Genomic DNA, 18,001 nt, shown 5'->3' on the forward strand with positions numbered 1-18,001 from the left:
CATTGCTTTATTGTCATATCAACCAAACATTTATCGATTATTATCATCACGACTGATGTCCTTAAGCGTTCAACCACGCAAATGTTTGTTAGGGTACCAAGGGACAGTTTTATAATACTGGTTAAGAAAATGGGTTCTATTACCAAGTGAAGAGCTTTGTTGGATTTAGTTCTAAAAAATAAATCAAAACCGCCATACTTTAGTCTATAACAGTCACCCTGGGTTTAGAAATTCCATTCCCGTTCACATAAATATTTAAACCAATTCCCTGTTCTAACCAAAAACCCCCAAAGTCTGTTGTGTATCTTTTCAACTTGTAAAGGAAACCCCATATTTCCGACTAAGTGCTCCCTCTAGAACACTCCATTGCTAAAAATGAAAGCCTTAAAAAACCACTGCTGCTAGGCGCTAGCTATACTGGACACCAGAAGCATCTTTACATCACAATGATGCTCATTAGTATTGCATGCAGCATAACATTGTATGAAATGACCACAATCCACGAATAAAAGTACAAATCACATACTAAGAAATATGAAACTAGTGCATATATAAATCCACGAGGCATAATAACAACGTCATAGAAGCCGAAACATTCAAAAGAAGACAGATCCCAGAAGACAAAAACACTAAAGAAACAAGATTCTACTGGCTTTTAGAATCCCCTAACATAGCCATAAACTACCAAAAAGGTGGGGCGGGTACTGCTATTCTTTCTCCCTAGTAATATCATCAACCAAAATAGATATCCATTTACATTGCACCAGGTTTCACGGTCAGTGTATCGAACCTAACTTTCCACTTTCCGGAAGTGAGGGCTAATTAGCCCAGCAATCTCAAGAAAACCAACAGTATCCCTCTCTCCAAATATCTTCTTCAGCTTCTCATCACATACAATTACCCTCTTGTTTGCTGGATCCTGAACACATAGAAGATGTACACAAAATAAGAAACAAGTGGTTTGATAATAAGCGTTTCAACAGAAAAAAGTTACCAATCAGAACTCAACCGACACTAAAAATCTTGAGAAATAAGAGAAGAAATCAGGCAACAGCATTTCACACTAAAAACTCGAGAGTAATAGCTAGAACATCTATTCCACGTGTATAAGCAAGCTGAAATTTCATATAAGCTGCTTAAAAATTGAAAATATGAAACTGCTGAGATAACAATACAATTAAGTCATAAGACGTAAAAGTTTTACACACAAATTATGGAGCCCAATCCAACTGAAACTTAACTACTAGCAGTGGATTGAAAAAGAAAACTCCAAACAGTACGAAAACCAAGCAACGATATCACATTCCTTTGTTGAGCAGCAAACTCAAAGACAATCATCAACACATTTTTTAATACACATGTCCCAAACAAGACTTGAACCCACAACCACTTGGTTGGGAAAACATCTCAGACGCCCCACGGCCTGTCGGTCGCAATAATATCATAGTCATAATTTCTAAAAAATCAAAAAAAAAAAATCGTCTATTTGTATACACCAGCTACAATTTCATAGTACATTACTACTAGCAACTTTATTTCAACAGAAAAGTAAGTGGCTTTACTAACTTAAAATTCAAAAACTAAAACAGCAAGCAAAACAATTAATGCGAAAAACCTTCAAACAGCACCAAAATCGAAGAATACTACCATTTCATACATACAACAAATTGCAGAAACCAACACATGAGAAAGATAACAATTTGAGAACTAGAAAAATAATGGCATACTCAGTTGCAAAAAAAAAAAAAGGGCATTTTTCTGTAAAAAAAAATCTCTAACAACTATATATATACATATGCATATAAACAAACATTTATATGTATACAAGTAAGCTAGGGTTTCATATAGAAGTACTGAAACTCCAAAACCAAAAACACAAATCTATATTTACAAACATAAAATATACATACATATATAGATATAGATATATATACCTGTAGGTTATGTTCTTTGATGTGGGCCCAGATGACTTTAAGAACTTCAGTCCGAGGGATTTCAGTCCGGCCGCCAAGGAACTCTTTCATTTCAGGGGAAACTGGGCGAGGCTTCGAGAAGCCTCTAGGAGCTCTCTTTTTAGTTTCAGTCACAGGCTCTGAAGCGGTGGCGTAGATGACTGTTTTTGTCAGCACACGAAACGACGTCGGTTTGGTAACTGTGAATGAAGATGGTGTAGATCTGTTAAACGACAAAGACGTCGTCGTTTTGGTTTTGGGAGTGGCTGAGAATGTGGGGGAAAATGTTAAAGGCATGGATGTTGATGATGATGCTGCCATTTTTTTGTGTGTGTTTTTTTGAGTGTTTTTATGAGAAGATAAGGAGAAAGAGTGAGTGTAAGAAAGAAGAGAATTTTGGGGGTTTTTATTTTTAAGGAAATTGAAATGGGTTTGAATTTTTTGGACCCAATGAATGCTAAAAATGAGTCCATCTCCCACCTTTACGTTTCAAAAAAAAATTACATTTAATTTTGGAAATACCAATTCAAATATATATAAATAACAATATTATACTTTTTTTTTTTAACGGCGTGTTAATTGGTTAGTGGTTCGAACCCTAGTAGTGACATTCAAACGGTCAGTATGCTAGCGGTTATAACCTGAAGGCACCTTTGGAGACCAATTGTGCGATAACACGGTTCGCACGCGTCTGAAGAGATAAATACTCGAAACTATGGTAAATTGAGATTCGATCCCTGGTCTTCAAGCCAACATCGTCTCCACCAGAACCTTCAAAGAAAGCCCCAGTGGCCACTTGATCTAAAACCAACCTTTTTATTTGTGGCAATGGAAAATTCCAGATTTCCCTCTCATTCCCTTCTATAGAATATCAATTCCCTTCATATATTGTAATTCTTATTTAATGAGAAAGATACACTGTAATACAATTCTCTCTTTCTCTTTGCTTGTTGTCGTCTCTAAAATCTTCATATTCTGCATCTTGTTTGTTGATTGTTGTTGATTCAAGATCATAAATTTTCTAACAAATTCAGTTTCAATTATGAATATTTTATATTTAATCGTTGATATTATACCGTAACTCAGTTTTATTCATTAGAATTACCTTGTCTTTCGTGTTGACGATGCAACAATACTCACATCGATATCACCTTGGCTGCTGGGGCGACCAAGGTGTCAACGTATACCAAAGCGGTATTTGGTTTTGTGAATCATTGACGGAGCCTCTTCATTGTGACTCATTGGTTTTGAATGTCCGGTTGAGAGGGTTCCTTAAAGGATTTGTGTATTATGTAATGTGTGTAAAATAAAGTGACAAGAGGAAGTGGAAAGGTGGTGTTGGTAGAGGTATGTAGGTATGTTACTAAGTGAGTGAGATACGACTAACTCTATGGCTGTTGATCAATGAAGTACTACAAAACATCACATAACCTTTCTAAGTTTGAGAAAACTAAGATTAGTTTGAGAAAGCTCGATGGTGAAATTCTGTTGATGGCTTATTGGGGACTCACCATATGTATTGTTGTTTACAAACGCAGTCAATTGCGTAGTCGGATTTCTGACAACAACACGGCAAATAAACTGGTCCAAGATAGGTACAGGTTTCCAGTGATGACTTTAAGTTTGGGTTGATACAAATATACAATGGCCTAGTTTAGATAGAGGTTTCCAGTACCGGCAACTAAGCCAATGAAAATAAATCCCTACAGAATCCTTCAAAAAAAATACAATACCATTAAACCATTGTCATTTGTCCATCTTTCAGTTCAAGTTTATCTCCGAAACACACCAATGTCTACCCATCAAGTCAAAAGGGTAGATTGAGAGAAAGAGGGAATAACATGATAGATAACAAGCAGGCAACAAAGAAATCAATTTCAAACTTTCAAAAATTATGTGTATCTTGCATCTCTTGTGTAAGTCTACAATTTCACTATATACAACTGACAAAGTGCAACCAACAATGTTTTTCCTTTCGAAAATAATTAAACCAACTGAAGTTTTTTCAAGAACATATGCATTTTTTTAGAAGAATTCTGTACAGCTGTAATATATACACATAGAAACATTGTGACATTATTTAACAAGCTTCCGAAAGATGTGGTCTAACATTGAAGTTTAGAGTAAAGCTCGTCCAGAGCAGCATACAAGGGTTCAGCAGCCTTCGGCCTGTCCACGGTCCCAAGAAGTATATCACCAGTTGTGAGATACGGATCGCCATAAAACTGAAGATTAGTATCCATCCTCGTTGCAACAACATTTCCTTCTAAGGACACTCCAACAAATGCACCTGGAACCAATATTTTACCAACATGAGAAATGTAAGCCATCTGTTAACTTTGTATATTTATAGATTTAAATAACACATTAGTGTAGTTGACTAGTAGTGATACGGAAGACATATCAGCTTTAAGGCTATCCAGAAGTCCTTGATTGCTCATATGTCATCTAATCTCTCTATTTGTCGGTTGTTAATATCCTCTTAATAAAATAACAAGGCATAGTAACTAAGATAAATACCTTTGCTACAACTGTAAGTGTAACACATGCCAGAGCCTCTATCACCAGCTCGTAGATCAGCTTCTAGAACTCTCCCAACAGGTCCTGCCGCAGCACTGCAACCAGCTCCAAGAGAAAAATGCATGCGACTGCAGAACGTTTTCACAGCTTTGAAGTCATGAAGCACAATTATGAAGTCCATAAGCTCACCTCCAGCCTACAAAAACAAATAACATAAAAAAGTCTGACCTTGCACAAAAAATATGAGAGCCTAAGACATAAAACACAGAATGACATTAAACATTTGTACCTGGGTCATTAAAGGTCTAATAGTTATATAAAAGTAGAAAAATATTAGGAAATTGCTTATTCAAGATCAGACCTTAGTTCATCTCAAATATATGCACCAAAACAATAAAATAAAATAGAAAGGTGTACAACCTGGTGCATACCCTCTCTAACCAGGACACCAGAATGATCTAAATTTGGATACAACAATACTCACCCTGCCATTTTACACTAAATAACTATACTTTCAACAAAAATCTTTCGGCTGTATGTTTTTATTTTATACCTTTATCGTATACTTCTTTAAATATTAAAAATTTATAATCAGAAAAATTCATGCAACTACATTAGTTGATTTTATTTTTTCTAAAAGAAAATATTATTTAGAACAAATCAATATGTAGTTAACAAGTATATCAAACATGGTAAATACCTGAGCACCCCATCCGAGACCAGCTGAAATTATAGCAGAAGGTGCAGACCATGAACCATCTGCCCTTCGAGCCATGACCAAACCAGTACCAAGCTTGTAAGTAAGTAGCATCCCAACTTTAGCAACCGTTAAAATAGCAAGACCTTTAGCTCCTTTCATAACTGCTGCAGGAATAGACTTTTCAGGATTTAACCTAGCAACCTGCCCAACTCAAAATAATTTAGCTGACGCTAAGATAAACATATATCAAGTATAAAAGAAGTCACATCACTACGTCAGGCGATAGATAAAAGTACCCGGGAGTAACTCCGCAACGTGCTAGAAGACTTGTATATTTCATGTTCCATAGACATGCCGACCGGAAGATTTAACCATCCCCTTGTGCATGTCCAATCCATGACATCATGCTTTGCGACTTGAACTGCGTTGCTGATGGTGTTAATTAATACACCTTGTAATGGATCAAGCATATCATAGCAGGTATCACACACCCTCTGCGGATTTCTCTCTCTAAACTTAACAGGTAATAAGCATCTTCCCTTTGAGCAGGCCCTACAAAAGATCCCTCCACAAAATCGGCAGTGATGTCTACCACGAGTTAACGCAGTGAAGGGAGCATTGCATTGCATACAAACTTTAGTAGAACTGTCCCGAAGCCACTCCGGTGGCTCGGCTTCTAACACTTGTTTGTAAGCATTATAGTTAATTCCACTCAGATCAAGGAGTGGAGGGGCACTGGGAATGTATACAGACGGGTGCAGGTAAGTATCTCCATTCTTAGCAGATCCAAGAAATGCAACGTCTGTACCAGAAACTTCTGAAACAGTATCTCCGTTGGTATCTTTATTACGACCCGTGACAATTGCCATTATCCCAGTCAATACATTTTTCAAATTTACTTCAGGCTGAACAGTGTTGCTACGATCATCATCGTCAAAGTCATAATTATCTCCATCAATAAAATCTTCAGACTCGAAAGAAGGTTTGTGAGAATGCTCAAGTCCTATAGATCTTGTACCCCGAGTTTGGTTTTCAGGAGCAGCCCACAAAGAATCAGTATAGTCATCATCAACAGATGGGTAACTGTACTTCTCCATATCCACAACCACCACAGCTGAAGAACCAGAATTGTTTAGTTCAGATGATATTTGCCTCTTACCAAATCCTTAACGCTAATTAATAGTCTGCAAACACAAAGAAACTCAAATCAGTTACTCAAAGTCAAACAGAGTAAAAATGGTTACCAAACCCGCCAAAGTTTGTTAGAGGCTAGTCTACATGTCCTAAGGTAATTGGTTAAAGCAAGTCAGTTAGGATGATTAGCTATGGCATTGTAATGTTGATACGAGTAAAGTAGTAAGTTTATAAAAAAATAGTGGCTTATAAGAAGCTGGCATGGCATTGACATTGATAAAGGTCCACGATTACGGATGCTCTAAGTTTAAAAAAAAATTGGAATGATACATTGAAAAAATTATTCAACATTAGAGTTGAAAACTCAGCAGAACAGTTAAATAAGGATAATAAGTCGATTAATTGTTTAGCAAAGCTAGAACTTCAACCGCTTGATGGTAAGGATTACAAAGAGTGAACTATCATGTGTGAGCTATTTTTAAATATGGATCGGTTTCTAAATATAGCAATCCATTCAAAGCGTAGGGCTCTTTAATGGCATAGAACTTACATAAAAGATCTAGATGGTAAAGATATTGCAGAAAAAAAAAGTACATCGTAGAAATGGAGACAACAATTCTGGAGGTATTGACGTATTGTTACTAAACCTCTCATTGAGTTTAGGAATCTTAATATGACTACTATCATTTAAGATTAACAATAATGAGGTCAACACTTTTTGAATCAGGTCAAGATACCTACAGAGAAAATTTTCCAATAAAACAGTTGTCGAGGAAATAAAAATAATAAGTTAATGGCAAAACAAAAGAAAGCCGGTTCCTCTTACATAATGAACGCATGCACTAGAACACGAGTGTAAGATCGATAAGGTCGACCGAACCTCAAAGAGTAACACAAGGTACTTTAAAGGGTCATAAAAAGTTGGCATCTTTTTTACAATTGGATCATATTTCTCTTTTCATTCATTATTTTTCGGGTGCATAGTTAGAGACGCTACAAGTGCCCGGTTTAATCAAAAAAACCAGGTCTCTTACATAATTCGGTAGTCGCAACTTTTCGGATTCGAGTCTATCTAAGACAATTGCAGTTAAAACTAATTCCGATCAAGACGGTAACACAAGCAACTATTACAAATATCCGACAATTTGTAAATAAATAATTCCAATAATTACTGATTCTAATATATATATACACACATATATATGATCGAATAATAATAACAATAAGAATACATTATTAATTAATGATTCTAGTATTGATATTTCTTATAACAATTATAATAGTTATATAGTTATAGATATAACATAAGATATGAGCGAAATTACCTTCTTCTTTTTTAATTTGATCGGAAATTAGGATTGCGTTGCTTCTGTGTTGATTTAATTTTGATGGATTGAAGACCGAATGGTTTACGTTTAGTTTCCCACCAAGGGTTTCTTCCTACATCTGATTCTCATGTATGCCCCCAATTTTTATCTCTATCAACTATATTTACATAAATAATCCCTTCACTATGATGAAGTTTGCAATATTTTCTTGTATTTATCTTTCATTGTTATTTATTTTATTTTTTTTGTCCTTTCATTACAATTTACAATAGGGGAAAACCCCATCTAATTTTTTAGGCCCGAACTTAGCTTTACAAACAAGCAAACAAACAAAATCTTCTTGGCCCAAAATAAACGAGGTCCGCTCAATTACGGGCTTTACTTCATTTTCGACATAAGCAGGAGTTTTTAAATTAAGACACAAACGTTAAACAAGGACGGATATTGAGCTTTCACAATACACTTGCCCTTTGACTCATCCTATGCTTGTCCTTCTGCCATGGATGTGTGCACACCACTCATCCCTGACTAGTCCTTGACTCATCCGCCCCCCAAACATGGAACCCGTCCATGAATTTCTTATTTTATTTTTTTCCCTTGATTAGATAGAAGTGTAAAGTGAAATAAATTGTGGGTTCTAAAATAGTCCTAACATTGTGGGTGTTTTAGGGGATGAGTCATTGGTTAGTCCTTTGGTTGATGTAGAGCTGACAGGGATAATGAAAAAAAACTTACGATTTGTTTAAGAGAGCTAAATGTGGGTATTATTTAAGAGAAAGGCAAATAGAGATAAAAAATAATAATCATATTAATAATATAAAATGTTTCTTTGCCACTTGTTCATGCCTAAGTTGGTGTTTCTTTTTCATCTTTTTAGTTGATATCATCTAAGTGATCTAATAGAGCAACACGATTGTGCTTTTTGGAATCTCAAATGAATAATATGGTAACTTTCTTTTAATTATTTGATAAATAGGAATTTATAGATAATACTCGTAAGTAACATTAAATTTTATATTAATTAAATTAGAAGTAAATGTAAAAAGATGACATCAGCATTCTGATATGGGGTTTAATTAAAATTTGAGATTATCTAAATTTCTCTATTTAAGGTTTTTTTTATATATAATATATATATATATAGAAATAGAGAATAGGGGAAAAGCCCATCTAACTTTTAGGCCCAACCTTAGCTTTACAAACAAGCAAACAAACAAAATCTTCTTGGCCCAAAATAAACGTGGTCGGCTCAATTACGGGCTTTACTTCATTTTCGACATAAGCAGGAGTTTTTAAATTAAGACACAAACAGCCAATGGGTTAAAATCAACGTCATTTCGAAATCCTGCAATGATGCTTGAATCCTGGTAGACCAGGGTTCGAGTCTTAGCATACGAGGCTTTACTTCCAATTTAATGTCGAGCCTTTTGTAGCGATTAAATTGATGGGTTTTTCCTCCCCTATGGTCCCTGACTTCGTGGATCGGTCGCTAGTGACTGTCTGCCTGAATGGATGTAACGACTAGCCGTCCCGTGACACGAACGTTAAAAAAAAAGACACAAACACATACTCCCGTCCCATTTTAGTTGTCCACTGTTGACTTTCAAAGTCTTTTTGTTTCAACTTTGAACGCAAATATTTTTGTTTATATTTTGTAACACTTGATATAAAATTTATAAACAATGTTCTAAAAAAATAATATTTATAAACAAATTTGATTTTAAACGAACTTTTCAATATTGTAACTTTCATCAAGTATTATATAATACAAACAATAATATTTATGGTCAAAGTTGAAGCAAAAAGACTTTGAAAGTCAACAATGGACAACTAAAATGGGACGGAGGGGTACTTAATCAAACAAGGATGGATATTGAGCTTTCACAATGCCCTCGTCATTTGACTCATCCTTCACTTGTACTTCTGCCATGGACGAGTGCACACCACTCGTCCCTAACTAGTCCTTGACTCATCCGTCCCCCCAGGGACCAAACTCGTCCATGAATTTCTTATTTTATTTTATTTTTCTTTTTCCTTGGTTAGATAGAAGTGTAAAGTAAAATAAATGGTGGGTCCTAGACTAGTCCTAACATTGTGGGTGTTTTGAGGAATGAGTCATTGGTTAGTCTTTCGGCTGATGTGGAGCTGACATAGACTAGTCCTTAAAGGATGAGTCTTGGGCAATGTGAGCGCTCTAAGAGGTGAGATGTAGAATGTTTTAAGTAAATTTATGTGTGTGCATGTAATGTAAAAAGAAAAACTTATCATGCTCTTAGAGGGTATAGGAAGGCGTACGAGGTGGCATATTGACGGGAAAAACTTTTCCACATCATGATAGGAAAAATGGAAAAAAAACCTTACCGTTTGTTTAAGAGAGCTAAATGTGGGTATTATTTAAGAGAAAGGCGCATAGAGATAAAAAAAAAAAGAAATTTATATTAATTATTTAAAATGTTTCTTTGTCTCTTGTTCATGCCTAAGTTGGTGTTTCTTCTTCATCTTTTTAGTTGATATCATCTAAGTGATCTAATAGAGCAACACGATCGTGCTTTTTGGAATCTCAAACGAATAATATGGTATTGTATAGTTATCTATCGGGAGAAAAAAAAAGAAGATGGTACCTTAGATGCCTTCTAATTGTCTACAATCAGACTTCAAAAGTTCCATCAAATTTCCTACATGGATAAAAATTTAACGTGAAAAAAAAAAGGTCTACATATAAATATATAATGAGAAGTCGTAGTGTTGTAATTTCTCACTAATAACTTATGCGTTTTTTTTAATGGTGTGGATCATTTGCTCGCAATAGGGGATCTAGTTTACGTTGTCTTAACTGGGTTCACGTTAGAGAGCTCCATCAGCCTCAATACCTAGTGGGAGAAACTCCCAACTAAAACGCCCGAAGGCAGGACATTTAATTGAAATAAAACCATGTCCCCTCTGCAAGACTCATACCTGCTTCACTTGAGGTCTTTATTGTGAAATTATTCTAAATGTTTTCCCCATGTCTCGAACTCGAGACCTCCGGCATATAAAGCTGGTGGTCAAACCACTAAGCTATAAGTGAAGTACCACTAATAACTTATGTAACAATTAAATCTCATTGTTTACAATGGAATAGCTTTTAAAACCATTAAGTTACATTAAAATGATTCTAATAAATGTAAGAAAGAAGACCATCCAAGAATGACATTTAATAGTGTGAATCATGAATTGAGTGATGGAGTTGGGACTGGGCTAGAGGGCCACCCCCTTGTGCTCAACTTTAATACTACTTGCTATGGCATTTTCACATAGATTTCAATCATAAATATCAAACAGATGTCATTATCATTTCATATAAAGCTTATATCCAAAAATATTAAACTTTTATGATTTCTATTTCTATTCATTTTTTGTACAGTTTACTACGTTTCATTACCAAGTTATTATGACAGTTTTATTAACTAGAATTATCCGTCATCATATGTGTTACAGGCATTCATAACAAACTATCTAGCTTTAGATAGGGATATAAAAAGGTTACAATCTCATGAAATAAATTGCCTTTACTAGCAATAATGTGTACGACTTTACAGAGAGCATATTTATTGAATTTGAGAATTAATGCAGCTCCTACTTCTACTTAAAAAGCTGGACCATCAACTCCATAATGTAGAATGTGGACTTAACAATTCACCTCCTTGTCGACTTGAGATCTTTACAAGAGTTGTAAAGTTTAATCTTGCTAGATTCAATCTTGAAGTTGATTTGAGAAAATTTCAATAATTGTGACATAATACCCCGTTAGGTCACATGCCTCAAAATAAAATTTGAAACAAAACATCTTTTTCCAAATATACTAGAACGTTACCCGCGAGATACGACAATGTAATGGCGTCAGCGGTGATGAGTGGTGGTGACGTAATGGCGTGGCGGCGGCGATTGGTAGTGGCGGCGGCGGGGAGTAGTATAGGCTATGATGTAATATTGTGGTTTTAATGAATAATCGATCGAACACTACTTAAAAATGACTCTTCTATTTAGAAATGAAATGTTTTAAATGTTCCTGGAAATTATTGAAATGTAAAATTCAATGTTAGAAAGTTGAAAATGAAATTATAATGCAAGTATAGATTAAATATAGAAAGAAAACCTATTCATTTACTCATTTTATCTTATTATTATCATTTTGCCCACAAACCTAATCATTTACTCATTCTATAATCAATTCACTCTTTCCTAAAATGGTATTAATAGGAACATACATGTGTTAGTGAATTATTGTCATCTAAAGTTAGTAAGCATGATTCAACATGATAAATTGGAATGTATGTTCAAATCAAAGAAACATGCTCCCCAACATAAACATTACAAATGATAAAATATAGATTTTGGGAAAAGAAGAATAGACGTTAATTTAATATAAATTTATATAATAACGAAAATTATCCAGTGTCTCAGTAGCACCTAATCTCACACCCATTTCTAATAAACTTTAAAAGGCAAACAATACGTTCTACGAGTAATAAAAAACGGTTGCAGCAGCAATGCAGGCATGCAGCATCCAATTAGCAGCAGCTGTAACACCAATCATTTTCTCATATTATAATCATGTCTAAGATCTGTTAATCAAGTGGTTGTGAATTCAAGTCACGATACTTGCTACTTCAAAGTTCAAACATGAAGATTGGTAGGTACGAAAGTGTACATTACTAATGCATCATATGGTAATTAGTAGCCTGAGGCATATTTACAACTACTACAAGGGTATGCAATCCCGCCGCTAACATATGGGCAGCTTGAAACATCCGCCGCTAACATATGGGTAGGTTGAAGCATATTTACAACTACTACAACGATATGCAATCCCGCCGCTAACATATGGGCAGCTTGAAACATGTGCCGCTAACATATGGATAGCTTGAAGCATATTTAATTGCATCTAGTATATTAGTATATAGTAAATCTGTTGTATAATCTATGAAATTTGCATATGAGAATACACATGGTGAAGAATCTTTTACAGATCAACACTACACCAAAACCAGATGTAAAACTGAAAGAAACAGAAAGGAGACATATGCATATGAATATGAACAAATTTCAAGCAAATATAATAGAAGAAGATTTCACAAAATATTCTTCTTCACAACTTGTTTCTTGTCACCATTCATTCATTCAAACACCTAACACCCATATTAGTAGGTGAAAAAAAAAAACACCACCTTCATTCATCTGTCTCTAGTACCAACCAGCAAAACAAGCACATGACTCCTAAAAACATAACAATTAAAAAAAAAAAACCGAGACTATTAAATCTAAGGCTGCAAATTTTTCTTCATTATGCCGCCCCCCGGTGTATATATATGTTTAGTAGATCATTTAGCTGCTCTTCGTTGTACGATCATGAGAGGCTAAGCTAAAAATAAACCTCCATTTTAAGTGCTACGATAGGATTATTATTTGATTAACACTACCTCCTAACATGTAACTTGTAAGGTGTTAGTTAAGCTACCACTCACCCTATATAAACAATTTTCCTCAAGTTTCTTGATAAGCTTCATCAGATTTCCATCTTCCAAGTAATATTACCTAAATTTCCCTCAAGCGGTTTCTCGTTCTCCAAGGCAGCAACCTTTGAACGATGAGCAGTGTTTGCTTTTCCTCGTTCTCCTCCTTGGGGGAGTTCAGATGTTTCACTGATGGATTCAGATCTTAAATCAGCAGGAGGGATAAAACAGTCACTTGACAATCCTGGGACGTTAAATGCAACCTCTTCAATGGTCCATGCTTCTTCCATTCGTGTCTTGGTATGACTCATTGCCAGCTCACCAAACCTAAAAAGAGTGACCACAGATCGACCAGAGTGTGCAATCATGATCCCGTCCACAGACCGATAATCATCCATAAAAGAATTTATTGTAGTTTCCCAGTAAACAGCATCACCACCGTGGGTTTGAATACGAGTCAGATGTGAATCCTCCATGTGAACAATTAGACCCGTCTTTTGACTAAAATACCCAAACAGCACATGCCTTATGATCTCAGCTGGACCTTCACTCCTGGCCTTTAATGTCTGAGGATCCGCACTTAGTTTAAGAATAAAGCAATCTTCACCATTCAGCTTTTTCTCACCAATGCATGTTGCATTCACAAACATACTTGCAGTCGTTCTGGGATCAAGACCCTGGATCATTGGCATACTTTAAATAAAAACCAAATAACCAATGCTCATTTGTAACAGAAAATCTATGCATACACCACCCAGCTAATGATAAGTTTACACTCAAGGCCACAAAATCACCCAAGTATCAACTTGGTTCTGTTAACGCATGATCTGACCAAAAAACAGGCCATAAAGTTGTAAAACAACAATATTCCCTTGACTTCAAAAAATGTCCAAATTTTTAAACAGATTTGGTGGCCTATTAGTCTTTTTATCAATTTACAAACATTTAAAAGTTGAGATGTTTCTATAGAAGTATAGAGAATTTAATCAATTCTTGATTATCAAAAAAGTTTTAGAATCGTTCACAGAGAAAATGATTCACCTGAAGAGCACGACGTAGAGGTCTAACAGGCCCTTTAGCGCTGTGAGCACCAAGCCAGGGTGTGTGCCTCCAAACGAGTTTTCCATTGCAACCAGCATGAACCTTGCTTCCACCAACACATAGCTCCACATACCACATATCTGGCTTCATCTGCCACAGAACAAACCCACCAGACTCGGCACTTTTTGCAGCATGCTTATTCTTAATCACCCTAGATGCAGTTTCAAACTCAGATGCAACCATCTTCACCTTTCCCATGGCATATGCATTCTTAATGGAGCTTTGAAGGTTTTGCCCACCAGATGCAGCCATGTATTGTTGCAGTATATACTGAGCAGACGAACTTTCCTACAGCAAACCAAAAATAAAAGGCACGACAAGAAATCAGCAGCTGTCAATATCACTAAATAACAGGCACATTTAAGCATATAATACTCATGAACTAGGTTGCTTGATCAGCCTTGACCAATATTTCACAATATTCAATGAAGTAGAGTGAACTCGTTACACGTAATCAGAAAAAATAAAATATTGTTTACCCTTAGCATATACAAGTAATCCGTTAATAATTGAGGCCAACAATCTTGTAAGCATTAACGAGTATTCTTCCGAATCTAGATGCAGAGTAATTAATTGACATTCCCTCATACCCAAAATAAAAAGTCAACTTGATTTTGAATATAGGACATTCTATCTTTGAAATTCAAATTTAAAATGAACAATATTAGTTTATTACACTACGAATCAGTAAGATGTAATGAACAACCTACCACTAACAGTCCTGATCAAACCCACGGCAAAAATTATATAATATAAAACGGAACTTTGTATTAATAACATATACATTGAAAAGCCAATGCAGTTAGGATCAAAATTGAAGGTGAAGTTGCATTCAACACATACGCAGGTATAATTTGCATGCTAACTTGCGTTTAAATCTATTAAAATCGACAAGATTGGATCACAAAGTATCATCATACTCCGAAAATGCGGAAACTAGTTAAAAAACATAAAAGCTTAACCACCAACAACACGTATCGTATCCCCCATACACAACTAATTCATTACCAACTGAATCGAAAATGTAATCAAATCTGATTTCCATTTTTCCCTTTTACTTTTATAAATAAACATTACATCACATTTTACTATAAAAAAACAAAGAAACATATTACTATAAAAAATATCTCCAAACTAAAACAGTTTGTATCTAAGAAATTTATTTAGAATTTTACTAGAATCCACCCTTCGATCAGATCTTTTATATATCAATAATATTTTAATTTACTTCCACACCCTATATTGTTTGCCATCCGAGTTCAACTCACTGAGTTCAGTTTAATCATAAAACAGCCAGGCCACTTACACTTGAGTCAAAAACTACACATGTCATTAACCCTAACCCCAAAACTATTAATCAAAGTTATATTATATATAAAGTATGAAATTAAAAAATACATAAATATGGAAATATATATATATATATGTATACTTACAATGGGAGTATCTTTGATGCTAAGATGAGGGAAAGGTTCACCGGAGCAGACATTAACCGGAGCAAGTGGGGCCCCCATAACACCAAGCAACAGCCTCAAATCAGACTTCTGTCTATAAACCGCCGCCGACGACGATGACGTCATCGAGGGAGCCCTAGACAAATGGCCTTTAACCCAGTTTCCTAAACCCGACCCGACCCGTTTAACCTCGCCATTACACGCCGCCGGATCAGGCCCTTCAATCAGCGGTGCCAATGCCTCGCCGTTCAAACTGCCGGATCTTAAAACAACCATGTCACGTGACCTTGACGGACTCCTGGCACGTGACGAACGGGATGGACTTAAACCTCGGACAACCTCGTTTTTTAGTGTTGTGAAAAAACCACCAGCACCACCACCTTGTTTTTTTGTTGTTGTTTCCATAATTTTTTTTTTGGAATTTGGAATAATAATAACAATAAAACAAACCCCTCAAAATATATATAGAAAATAGAGTATATATTCTTTTTAATAGATGTAATGTTAAGGCATTTTATTTTTATTTACTGTGAGAAGGGAATTTGGAGTGAAAAATAATAACTGCTTCCTTACTGAGACAATTGATGGGACTGTGAGAAGGATAGTGTTTATACTAACTGACTGTATGTATAGAATATAGATATAGATATAGTGGGGGAGTTATATTGTAGGATGAAGCCTATGGAAAGTATGGTAGGGTGTATGTAGTGAGTTGACAGTCAATATTCGGTAAAAGAGGTGAATTTTTCTTTCTTTTTATTTTTTTTCTTAACGACGCCTGAATTTTCATCGGAACCTCCCTTTTACTTTTTCCTTTTTTTTTTATAATCAAATATGAAAATTTTCATTTGTTATTATATCTAAAAATCAACATAGTCTTTAACTATTTTGAATCATATACATGTAACTTAGTTCACATATATACGATTAAATTTAGTTAAGTATTTACTTGTTAATGTATCTATGTATTAATATATGGGAAAAATATACGTACCGCTTGTAGTACGTATATTAGGTATTACGACACTCACATCCCGAGTATTTGTTGTGTACATTTATTAAAATTTAAGGGGTAAAATAAAAAAAAAATCTTCAACTTTAGTAACATTCCCCTTAATATATATCAAATATTTATTTGTTTAAACACATTTTCAACTACTTTATATATAGCACAATCATCATAATAACATAAAAATTACCTATAAAAGTTATTATTATAACCATTAATATGATCTAGTGCTTACGAGACAATAAGTACTCTGGGTAATACTTTTTTATTCAATTTTAATCTTAATCTTAATATATACTAAAAGGTAACTGATTTAAACTCAATTGATCAATCACAGATAATCATGATTGTTATTAGTAATTAAAATCAAATCATATTTAGGATATATTCTTCTTATATAACTAAAACCTACAAATAAAATCACAACAAACAAAATTATTAAAAACCTCACGAAATAGCTGCAACTTTTATTGTTTTTAACAATCATGGCTAACAAAAAAAAATAACTTTTTGCAAGACATCAATGAAAACTCAGTCATTTTTGTCATCAAAGTTAAGATATTGCTTGTTTGGAAGAGTTTGTATAAAAGAAACTATGTTACACCATCAAACCTTGATATGATTTATCATTCAATATTTACATTTAATTATTTCAATTCTTTTTTAAGTATATTTTTAAATTTAATGTATATATATTTATTTTAATTCATATATTAATTATTATATTTTAATTCATATAATAATTATTATAATGTATAAAATCTATTAAAATATTATTTTATATACTTCGTATCCACTTCGCAATGTGGAACGTGATGTCCGTGATAGTTTTGGTCCGAACCCAAAATCGTTTCTCTAGTTTATATAATTTTATATATTTTAATTGTTTGTATATGCAATAACCTATCAAGAACCAAATTAAGTATACCAAGTATCCGATAATATTTATCTTAATCAAATCATTCAGAACATACATACATATATCAAGTTTTAAATATATTATCTCATTTTACATCAATTATTTTTATATTAATATCTACACCGTTACCGTAATCACCACTATTACCGCCGTTGTCACCACCGATTGCCTCCACCATCACCACGGCCCGCTATTAACACACCACCACACCGTTGCATTGCACTGCACGAATATTTGTCTAGTGTTATAAATAAGTTCTTTCGATATTCCTTATTTTCGTTCTTCAGTTGGATCGATTCGCATGTGCCTTGTACTTGCTAAATTCTTACTAGCTTTTTTTAATAAAATTTTAAATGCCGTTCTAGGAAAAAAAAAGTAGCATTAATTATATC

The 18,001-nt window shown here is 34.4% G+C and overlaps 3 protein-coding genes across 3 annotated transcripts; all 3 read right to left on the bottom strand.

Moving 5' to 3' along the window:
* Positions 1–523: 523 nt before the first annotated feature.
* LOC122592888 (SWI/SNF and RSC complexes subunit ssr3-like) lies at positions 524–2,339 on the bottom strand. The gene is made up of 2 exons (XM_043765213.1): positions 1,935–2,339; positions 524–919 (listed from the first exon to the last, which is right to left on the bottom strand). Exons 1-2 carry the CDS (start codon positions 2,271–2,273, stop codon positions 791–793), a joined length of 468 nt encoding a protein of 155 aa, XP_043621148.1. The 5' UTR covers positions 2,274–2,339; the 3' UTR covers positions 524–790.
* A 1,474-nt stretch (positions 2,340–3,813) lies between these two features.
* Positions 3,814–7,759, bottom strand: LOC122592838. The gene is made up of 5 exons (XM_043765156.1): positions 7,632–7,759; positions 5,469–6,356; positions 5,173–5,373; positions 4,473–4,668; positions 3,814–4,242 (listed from the first exon to the last, which is right to left on the bottom strand). Exons 2-5 carry the CDS (start codon positions 6,267–6,269, stop codon positions 4,058–4,060), a joined length of 1,383 nt encoding a protein of 460 aa, XP_043621091.1. The 5' UTR covers positions 6,270–6,356; positions 7,632–7,759; the 3' UTR covers positions 3,814–4,057.
* Positions 7,760–12,709: 4,950 nt separating this feature from the next.
* Positions 12,710–16,134, bottom strand: LOC122592863. The gene is made up of 3 exons (XM_043765183.1): positions 15,664–16,134; positions 14,168–14,515; positions 12,710–13,803 (listed from the first exon to the last, which is right to left on the bottom strand). Exons 1-3 carry the CDS (start codon positions 16,084–16,086, stop codon positions 13,180–13,182), a joined length of 1,395 nt encoding a protein of 464 aa, XP_043621118.1. The 5' UTR covers positions 16,087–16,134; the 3' UTR covers positions 12,710–13,179.
* Between the last annotated feature and the right edge of the window lie 1,867 nt (positions 16,135–18,001).

This window comes from Erigeron canadensis, chromosome 3 (genome assembly GCF_010389155.1).
Source record: "Erigeron canadensis isolate Cc75 chromosome 3, C_canadensis_v1, whole genome shotgun sequence".
Taxonomy (NCBI): domain Eukaryota; kingdom Viridiplantae; phylum Streptophyta; class Magnoliopsida; order Asterales; family Asteraceae; genus Erigeron; species Erigeron canadensis.